Source organism: Gymnoscopelus microlampas (genome assembly GCF_963454915.1).
Source record: "Gymnoscopelus microlampas genome assembly, chromosome: 23".
NCBI classification, from domain to species: domain Eukaryota; kingdom Metazoa; phylum Chordata; class Actinopteri; order Myctophiformes; family Myctophidae; genus Gymnoscopelus; species Gymnoscopelus microlampas.
Genome location: NC_139960.1, coordinates 14,707,321 through 14,718,237, shown reverse-complemented (window position 1 = coordinate 14,718,237; position 10,917 = coordinate 14,707,321). Strand labels below are relative to the sequence as shown.

The following is a 10,917-nucleotide window of genomic DNA, read 5'->3' as shown; positions in this document are numbered from 1 at the left end:
TTCATGCAACATATCGTGATATCGCAATATATCGAATATCGTGATATTATTGTTATCGAGGGCCTAATATCGCCACAGATATCGTATCGTGAGATACCCATATCGTCCCACCCCTACTTAATACATTATAATTGCCCTCTGTAACACCTTAAATATTGTCTTTATTTTAGAAATAGTTCATCTTTTACTCAAGGGCGACGACGCCCGTCGCAAGTTGATGATGTCATTTATCCATGTGTGGTCCAGCCCTATGGAATGTATGAAATGCATCATGTGCTAATAAAAACGTATTTTAAATATTGTGTTGATGCTCATAGCAACCTTGCAGTACAATTCTGTATTGCTGGACCACACATGACATGAACAAATGACATCATCAACTTGAGACACACAACACAAAACTCAAGTCCCAATTTGAAACTACTTAAAAACCATTGACTACATAGAAACTACCTAGCATCTCTCATCTCTCCCATTCAGGCCCACTCTGCTGTCCCCCATTGCTCAGTAGAAACTACTCTCTCTCTCTCTCTCTCTCTGACTAACAGTGCAATTGCCGCTCAAGTGCTGTGATTTAAATCTCAGCCAACAGAATCGAGAGTAGATTGGTTTTCCTGGAGTGGGCCCCTGCAGGCTGTTTGTCAGCCCCCATGATGCTGCTGCTTAGTAACAGAAGATTATGGTTGTACTGGGCAGATCCCAGTGGCCAACAGTAGGAGACTGTGGTTGTACTCAGTGGCGGAAAGTATCTAAGTGCATTTACTTAAGTACTGTACTTAAATTGTGAGGTATTTGTACTTTACTTGAGTATTTCCAATTTCCAATACTTTTACTTCTACTCCACTACATCTCAGAGGCAAATATTGCACTCTTACTCCACTACAATTATTTGAAAACTTTAGTTACTAGTTACTTTTCAGATATAAGTCTTGATATTATGAAACATGCATTAACCACTTTAGCCCTATTTTATACGTACGCTATTTGAAAATAGCCGATCTACAAGCAGACGCATCGTGATGCGTTGTGAGCTTGTAGATCTGCTATTTTCAGCATGTTGAGGGGCTTCTACAGAACATACCTCCAAAACCACTGTCACTTTCGTCCATAGGGGGGGGCACCACAAATGTGAACAGTTGCACCGTCTGTCGTACAAACTATATTTACCCCCTCAGCTTTCTCGTATACACCATGGCTGACACAGCCCTGGGGTAGGTGTGCAGGCCTGGCGGAGATTTGCGCTCTGTTTCTAGTCTTTTCGTTTGTTATTTTCACCCATTAAGACCTGAAGCTGATTCTACAAATGTCTCCTATAAATCCCAACAGTATTCTGAAAAAACTTATGTTTCTATATCAGTGGTGCTCAAACTTTTCCATGTCAAGGACCCCCAAAATTATATGTATTTTGCCGCGGACCCCCATCTCAAAATATTTTATTCCAGGGACCCCCAGAAGCAAGGATTTGAGTTTAAAAAAATGCTTTAGTTTAAAAGAATATAAATATATTAATTTGCACACATTTTCTCATTTTCAGTTTCCAAAAAAAATGCTATTTTTGAATAGCCAAAGTGTAAAATAATGCTTTTTTTTTTTAGCTCAAATCAAAAAGTGACACAGATGCGTCCCAGGTCTTAATGGGTTGTTACAGAAAAGGACTTGGAGCGAGGTCTCCAGCCCCCTTACAGTTCTGTCTTCATTGAGACAGACAGGACAGGAGCACACTCAGGCCACAGACACATCGTCCCCCCGGCACACGACACAAAATGACTTGGACAGTCCTTTGTGCCAGCAGCCATCAGGCTCCACAAACAAGCCCGACCCCCATATGTTCTGTTCTGTTGGATTACTGACTCCGGCTTGAATCTGGCACACTCGCTTAGAACTGGGATGATGCACACTACTACAGAACCATGACAGATGCCTGTTAAGGATAACTGTTATAACGGTTTCATTGTTGATAAGATTGTTTACTCGATATTGTTGATGCTGTATTATCCAGATACCCACTGATGAAGGCCTGTTGACACGGGACATATATCAGTCTTCCACTGTTGATAGTTCATATATTCATTGGTCTTTCATGCTTATACCCGCTGGTGATAGATTGTACAGTTATAGTTGTAGAATGTATGTTCAGTGAGTCAGACAGACCATGTGCAGATGTCTAGTGTCAGGCTATTTATATTATTTATTTTATTTCATAGTATTCTTATCTCTCTACTCCCCCTTCAACATGGTCAATCAAATCTCAATCTCACGCAACTTTGGCTGTTTGTGAAAGCACCATGTTCCATAGTTTGTCAACAAATGCCAATGGATTCCTTTTCAGGACACCAAACATGTTCTCACGTTACACATCAATCAACTTTTTATTGTCCTATGTTTTGAGAAATTGCAAGTTAAAACTCACCCAAGAACAGCTGAATAATCTTTTCCCCCAACAGAAACATCTTTAAAATAAAGTTTAAAAAACCAACAACGACAGTAGGCTACATCCCTTTGCGTTGTTTTTTGATGACCTGTATCTTTCATTGAGAGTTCAGTGGAATATTTTTGGCATATCAAAGCGAGCCGATACAATGAGGTGATTTGGCAGTTTGCCAGGTCTCGAGGGTAACCATCGGAAACCAATTAGTGTCCCTAACAAAGGTACGGCGCCTGTGGCACTGAGCCCACGGGAAAAATCACCTCTGCCTGATTACACTGCTACGCCACGAACGCACTGACAGGGATCTCTGCGTGTGTGTGTGTGTGTGTGTGTGTGTGTGTGTGTGTGTGTGTGTGTGTGTGTGTGTGTGTGTGTGTGTGTGTGTGTGTGTGTGTGTTCCCTGCGGTCAATATACCTTTGTCCTAAACCAAACCCATCATAATGTATGGATTGGACACCAATCCACACACACACACACACACACCCTGACAAGCACTTGGAATTGTAGGAGTTGAGACATTACATTTAGTTTGACTGGGTTCCACAGATAAATAGCTGATCTATATGCTCACAGCGCCTCGCAACTCGAGGCGTTGTGAGCATGTAGATTGGATGTTACACAATTTGGCCAATGTTTGACCATTTCTTATTGTATGGTTTGTTGATTATTTTGGACTCAGAAATGGTCTTATTTTTTTGTTGTTTCTTTTAGAGGTATTAAAAAGGTCTTTAGTCCTTAAATTGTCACTTTAGTAATGTGCACACACCCTATACACTTATAATGTTGGTTGTTTACCGTTGAATGAGAAAACAATATTGCACATTAAGCAAATCATCTGGGGACCCCCCAAAATAATTTGGGGAACCCCCTGGGGGTCTAAACCCACAGCTTGGGAACCGCTGGTCTAGACTAAGGAAAGAGACACCGTGAACGACAGCATCAGATACAAATCTTAATTAAACCTTAATGACTGGACAACACTACAACAGGCCCAATATCTGTAATGATCAGCTGATACTGGAGCTGATCTCTGGGTGTTAGGCAGTCGTGGAAAAAGTACTTAAGTAAAAGGATCAATACTGCAATGTAGTAATACTCTGTTAAGTAAAAGTCCGGTAATCAATATTTACAAAAGTATTGGCATCAAAATATACTTATAGTACCTAAAGTAAAAGTACTCATTTTGCAGAATGCCCTGTTTCACAAGGTATCATGTGTATAAAATGTATTAAAATATTTGAAAATAGCAGATCTACAAGCTCACAACGCGACGCGATGTGACGCGTTGTGAGCTTGCAGATCGGCTATTTTCAAATAGCCAAAGTTTAAATAGGGCTTACGTGGTTAATGTAAGTTTTGTAATAATAATTCAAATCTACAAAGTAACTAGTAACTAAAGTTTTCAAGTAATTGTAGTGGCGTAAAAGTACAATATTTGCCTCTGAGATGTAGTGGAGTAGAAGTAAAAGTATTGGAAATTGGTACTCCAGTAAAGTAAAAATACCTCAAAATTATACTTAAGTACAGTACTTGAGTTAATGTACTTAGTTACTTTACGCCACTCAAAGTAAGTTTGAGAACCACCGTGGTAGAGTATGTTAATACAATATAACTAGTAGCCTACTTCTGTAGTGGTTGGAAGTGGTCTTAACATGTTTAGTATTATTATTTTTACTCATGGTGTCATACTGGACATTATAATAGGAATTGTAACTGTAGGAATTGAATCCAATGTCTTCCTGTGCACGAGCACGCGTGCGCACACACACACACACACACGCTCACGCACGCTCACACACACACACACACACACACACACATACACACACACACACACACACGTAAGTGGCAGTCATTTCTGGCGAAGACGAGGAAGTATTTTCTGATATGTAGGTACGTAGTGCAAATGACAGACACACTGGTAAACGTCCAGACCACTCTGAGGATAAGCTATCGCTAATTCTGCTTAGCTGCGACATGAAATATTCTCTCTCTCTCTCTCTCTCTCTCTCTCTCTCTCTCTCTCTCTCTCTCTCTCTCTCTCTCTCTCTCTCTCTCTCTCTCTCTCTCTCTCTCTCTCTCTCTCTCTCTCTCTCTCTCTCTCTCTCTCTCTCTCTCTCTCTCTCTCTCTCTCTCTCTCTCTCACGCACACACGACCATCTCTCTCTTCCCATCCCCTGTTGCTATGGAACCTGTCGCCAAGGCGGCAACGAGGTATGTGGCTGATGGTAGCGCTGATCATAATATTCAGAACCATTGCAATCATCATTTGCGTCGTCATTTTGATCACAACTTAGGCTATTATAAGAAAATAGCCGCTCGTCGAATTACAGTGAGAGCCGTGAACTGGAGGATTGCAGAGCTGCTGCTTTGAGCAACGTGGGTGGAAGGAGAGGAGAGGAGAAGAGAGGAGAGGAGAGGAGAGGAGAGGAGAGCGTAATACTGCGCATCACAAACAGAGCAAAACACAGCAATCACATATTTCTCACTTCCCTTCCCATCAGAAAATTCAATTCCTTGTTGTTTCTTGCTCAAGACCTAAAGCTTGCCTAAATAACACACCATTGATTAATGAATAAATAAGTGTTAGGCCCTCTGTCTCCCTGCCCTGACACCTGTGATCCCGTTCCAGGTGAACATTTTAATCATAATCAACCCTCCTCCTAATCAATAGTCCCTTCACACAAGGGTGAAGAATTGGGTGCAATGTAGGACCCACCTGTCTCTACCAATATCAAATCACTGCTGAATTGCCCCCAGCAATTATTTTGATGGACAATAAACATTGTCTCCATCAGTGTTTAGTCAGTGTTTAGTCATCTCTTTCTCTACTACGAATACCGCCCCCCAAAAAAGGCTGTGCCATTTCTTACTAACGTATGGAAGGCTACAGGCTGCAAACAAGAACAGTCAAAGATCCACCAAGCGGTGAGCAAGTGAAATCTTCAAATATAGCAGATCTACAAGCTCTGTAGATGTTCACTGTGTGACATTTGGTTAGAGTTAGTTTATCTAAGTACTTTAATAGACGTATTTAGTTTATGGCAGCCATAAAAGCGTTGACCAGTATCATGATTGTGTGTATGTATTTTTAAATACAGTAGCTGATATAGAGTGGCTAAGGTGCATTTACAGTCAGGAAATGTATCCAGATGTGTCTACATCACTGCGGTCTTTATACCACTAAACATAACCCATCATAATGTATGGACGCCATATTGTCTTTTAGACCAGTGGTTCCCAAACTGGGGGTTGCGACATCTACAAGCCACAACGCCTTGCATTACATTTAGTTTGGAAGCGAGTCAAACCAAATGTAATGCCTCAACTCCTACAAATAAAGAAAGATACACTGACAAAAAGGGCACACATTGTGTTCTCAAGGCTTCAATTAAATATAAAAATGCTCTTGTTAGATCACCACCAGAAGAGTAAATCTCACCATCACGCAGTCACAGTTTGTGGTCAAGATGCAACCCCCATAGATTCACGACTATCAACGCCTGGACCAAACAACTGGGAGATGCCAGACATTGCCTGCAAAATACTGTAGGTTCAGTACAGTAGCCTTTTTGAAGCCATGAGAAGATAGGCTTCCCCATGAGCTAGGGAAATTAAACATACAGTCTAGAAATGTAAGACCATTATAGCAGCAGGTTCCCAAGAAGGACCATCCACAACACTCAGACCACTGTGCCTTACCGGGTGGATGGTGCATGGAAATGTTATGCTGAGCAGGACTGTCTCTCAGTATTAAAGTGTTATAGGACTAGATGGCATCACATGGATCTGACAGATGTCATGGATCAGACCAAATGAGCCATGAGAGGATACGACTTGGCTTGGACTTTTATCATTGGAAGTGATTGTAGACCATGGAGTGTTTTAACAGGTCCCTGTAAAACGGACTGAAACTATTTCAGGAATGAGAAGTGCAACAGAGTGCGTCACGTCCACTATACAAGAGAGCGGGGCTGAGGAGTCCTTTCAGGAAGTTTTGGCAAAGTGGTGGCAATGGTTGACTCCCTTGAGCCCTCACCAAAGCCAGCCACCAGAAAGATAAAGTGGTGGGGCCAGCCAGCATACCCCCAAAGTCACCTGAAGAGAATCACAGAACAGATTTCTACAAAATACTAGTATATTGTGGATCAGTGGTTCTCAAACTTGTATTTATATATTTCAACAACCCCCATAACTCTCAGAGTTACAGACCTGTAACGGTCCATTTGGAACAGGTCTCAAGGAACTCTGAAACCCCACTTTGAGAACCACTGGTGTAGATATTCAAGAGTATAAGAAGGCTCGCCCCAAAACACACTCGTCCAGGTCAAATCCGGCGACCTCGGAATGGTCGCCACCAGAGCGACCGAGCGGTCAACGGAGAAAACGAGGGCGAGTGTGTTTCGGGCCGAGCGTTCCGGGTACCGATATTCAGTTTAAGGAGCGGTTCAACCAAACAGGTCCAGTTGTCTTGAAGAAGCTGGAGGAAACTCTACTGACTAGGGAAATGGTCGATCAGAGAATCTAAACATCCAACTAGCGATGATCAAGTCCAAAAAAGCTTTCAAGGCTCATGCTGAAGGGGCTAAATATCATGACAGGAATGACAGCTGAAGTGAGAGAGGCCTGTTTGATCAAGTTGAATCCCTTGTTAGGCTGCTTTTAGTCATCCCAGTGTCGTTGTAAACATGGCTCAGAACAACAGTTTGAGGATTGAACAATGCTGCTCTGTGCCATCATGTCAGCCAGGACACACAACAAGTAAAACAACTAGGCCAACAGTTCATGTCCGTTAATGACAGGCATAGGCATGTGTGTGGCTCGTTCATGGAGCAGTGGACACTCGGCTGTTAGTACGCAGGATTTGGATATAGTTTACAGTATCTTATTTTTTGCATATTTACAGACTAGGCAACAGTGCCTGCCATAAAACAATATTGTGCTCTTTGGAATTTGAGTAAAGGATTCACTAATGTCCTGCAGCTGTGTGTGTGTGTGTGTGTGTGTGTGTGTGTGTGTGTGTGTGTGTGTGTGTGTGTGTGTGTGTGTGTGTGTGTGTGTGTGTGTGTGTGTGTGTGTGTGTGTGTGTGTGTGTGTGTGTGTGTGTGTTACCACAACAATCAATAACTTAAGGCTCTAGATGACATGAAATGGCGTCAGAAGTCTATCAAGAATGCAAAACACCTCACCTTCCAGTAAGGGTACCCCAACCCTCACCTTACCAAGTCTGTCCTATACCAATGTCAACATCAAACCTACATTATGCCGCTGGCTTCACGTGACAAAACACAAGTATCGATTAGGGGGAGGGCTGAATCGATAGTGATCATGTGTGTGTGTGTGTGTGTGTGTGTGTGTGTGTGTGTGTGTGTGTGTGTGTGTGTGTGTGTGTGTGTGTGTGTGTGTGTGTGTGTGTGTGTGTACAGCTGTGATCGTTTTGGGACCATAAGGAGGCCATGAGGTAGTTTTTCAAAGATTAAAAGGAAATAAATTCAGCCCCCCCAAAAGTCCCATGCACATTATCAAACATTTGTTAAGGATAAGATTAGGCTATAATCCTGTGTGTATGAGCGGGCTTAATTAAAATGTGGCATTTTGACACGCACGTCCCTCTGGTTGTGTGATTCTTAACAAAAAATTGAATTGGATTCCAGCGATAATTGACTTGTTTTGGTACTGCATGCTGACTGGAATACGAATCAGTAGCACAACATAGTGTCTTCCACCGATGGGGGAACATGATCAACTATTACATGCAGATCTGGTCTAATGAAGAGAGGGAGCCATTCATCTCTCCATGGACGGTGCTAACCTGCCATGTTACTGCGTAATTATGACACAACTTGCACTGAGAGGGGGGGTGATAGAGTGGGGGAGAGAGAGGGGGAGATGGGGTGGGGGGTGATAGAGAGGGAGAGAGGGGGAGATAGAGAGGGGGCGAGGGAGAGATATAGAGGGGGGAGAGAGGGGGCGAAGGGAGAGAGAAAAGGGGAGAGGGGAGAGAGAGGGGGAGAGAGGGTAGATAGAGAGGGGGAGATAGAGAGGGGGAGAGGGGAGAGAGAGGGGGGAGAGAGGGTAGATAGAGAGGGGGAGAGAGAGGGAGGAGATAGAGAGGGGAGATGGGAGAGAGGGGGAGAGAGGGAAGAGAGGGGGGAGAGCGGGGGGATAAAGGGAGAGAGAGGGGAGAGAGAGGGAGGAGATAGAGAGGGAGACAGTGGCGGAGAAAGCGAGTGAGGCCCGTCCATCTGTTGAGGAGAGGACGTAACACACACGTAGCCTACCAGTTCCCTCTCCCCCCCCCCGCCCCAACATCCAGCTCTTCACCCACCTCCTGTTGGATACCCCCCCCCACCCCTACCTCCCACACTCTATCTTTCGATGTAAAGAGTTGAATTATATAAACGTACCTTGATGATTCTCAAGGTTGTCCTCGGGAATGTACATGTTCTTCCTCTCATTTACCATAAATGTAGTCCGCCGTTATCCTTATAGGTGAATGAGAGAGAGAGTGAGAGAGAGAGAGAGAGAGAGAGAGCGGAGGAGGAGGTGGTGGCGGTATAGGCTACAGCAGGAGGAGGAGGAGGAGGAGAAGAACGAACCAAAGGCAGGAGGAGGAGGTTGTTGAGAGAGGGAGAAAAAACTAAATAAAGAAATGAAAAAATAAGTGATAAAAAAAGCAGCAGAATGATGTTGGACACAGTGTTGCTGTATATTCCGGTAACGTCCTGTTAGCGGGTAGGGGGGGGTGTCCGTGTCTCTGCTCTTCGGTGGGGGGGTATGGAGGTAATGTTCGGCTACCTAATCCCCATGATAACGACGGGTTCGGCAGTAGACCCGCTGCTTAACCAGACCAACCCGTCCATCCTATCCTTTATACACGGTACATCCTATCCTATACACACCGTACATCCGGGCCTCGGGCGACAGAAAAGACACTTGCTGCTATGTGAGGGGGGGGGGAGAAAAAAGAAAAAGAAAAAGAAAAGATCTTCAACACCTTCCGTCACGTCCCCAGGTTCCCCACCTCTTGCGATAAGAATAATGATAACAATACATTAAAATAATGTTCCAGGCCGAGGTATTAAATCCACTAGCAAAGGCTACTTGTTCGCTTTTTCACGGAGCGACGTTTTTAAGAAACGCCGGGGCGCAGCCGGTTGAGTGTCGTATAATTAGAGAGAGAGAGAGAGAGAGAGAGAGAGAGACGGCGGAGAGAGAGAGAGAGAGAGAGAGAGAGAGAGAGAGAAGGACCGATTCAATCTCTCTCAGGAGGATGAGAGGATGAGTGGAGGAGAGGGTTTGAAGAAGAAGAAGAGGAAAAGAGATTAGAGTAGGAATATTCCATCGCAGGGTTAAAACTCCGCCAAGCAACGATTAATAATAATGATAATATCCACGTTGAGCAGCACGAGCCGTCCTGCTGGAATTAAAACCAAAAGTGCTCCTGTTGTCTCACAATGAGAGAGACCAACTGGTCGGTCCAGATCCTGTCCATGGTGATGGGATGGTGGTTGGTTTGGCTCTGTCTGTCTGTCTGTCTGTCTGTCTGTCTGTCTGTCTGTCTGTCTGTCTGCCTGCCTGCCTGCCTGCCTGCCTGCCTGCCTGCCTGTCTGTCTGTCTGTCTGTCTGTCTGTCTGTCTGTCTGTCTGTCTGTCTGTCTGTCTGTCTGTCTGTCTGTCTCTCTGTCTGTCTGTCTGTCTGTCTGTCTGTCTGTCTGTCTGTCTGTCTGTCTCACCGCACTAGGAGTTATAGGCTACTAGCTCAGTCTCTCTGTTCGCTTTTTTCCACTGCCTATACTGCCCCTGCAGCTACTCTGCAGTGATACAGAGAGAGAGAGAGAGAGAGAATCAGAAGGAGAGAGCCCCCTCCCTCAGAGAGAGAGAGAGAGAGAGAATCAGAAGGAGAGAGCCCCCTCCCTCTCTCCGTGTATGTAGACGCTTTGACTGTTTCCAGATGTGAGCGAAAGAAAGAGAAAAAAAGAGAAAGAAGGGGGTGGGCGAGGGGGGCAGGCTGGTATCCAGACATGATGATGATGATGGTGTTGGTGGTGGCAGAGAAGAGGAGAAAGAGAGGAAGAACAATATGGAGAGAGGGAGAAAGAGAGAGGCAGGGAGTTGGAGGAGAATGACACTAGAGTGAGAAAGAGATGAAAGGGGAGAGAATGAGAGGGAGTGGAAACAGAGGGAGAGAAAGAATGAGAGGTGACAGCGAGCGAGAAAGTCAGGGGAAGAGAGAGATTGAGAATGAGAGAAGTGGAATGGACGGTAAAGCCGGTGGCTTGCCAGAAATAACAGATTTTCAAGCAAAAAGTGCATTGCAAGACAAAATATAGGATTAAGATGTGTTTCAAGGCTGATCCGAGCTGATCTGAGGTGAAAGGAGGATACCGTCAAAGTTGGACTTACAGTAAGACCAGGTTTCCCAACATCTGGACCCACTCAGTCCAACACACTGCTGACACAGTCAGAGGATCACAGTTTGACCGCTC

The 10,917-nt window shown here is 44.4% G+C and overlaps 1 protein-coding gene across 1 annotated transcript in view; it reads right to left on the bottom strand.

Moving 5' to 3' along the window:
- The window catches only part of LOC311040190 (voltage-dependent L-type calcium channel subunit alpha-1C-like), a 260,546-nt gene extending 251,643 nt beyond the window's left edge, over window positions 1–8,903 (bottom strand). Inside the window, exon 1 of the mRNA XM_084050307.1 lies at window positions 8,837–8,903. Within this exon, the coding sequence (XP_083906433.1) occupies window positions 8,837–8,894 (58 nt within the window). The 5' untranslated portion in view covers window positions 8,895–8,903. The remainder of the gene's footprint in view (window positions 1–8,836) is intronic.
- Window positions 8,904–10,917: the final 2,014 nt, after the last annotated feature.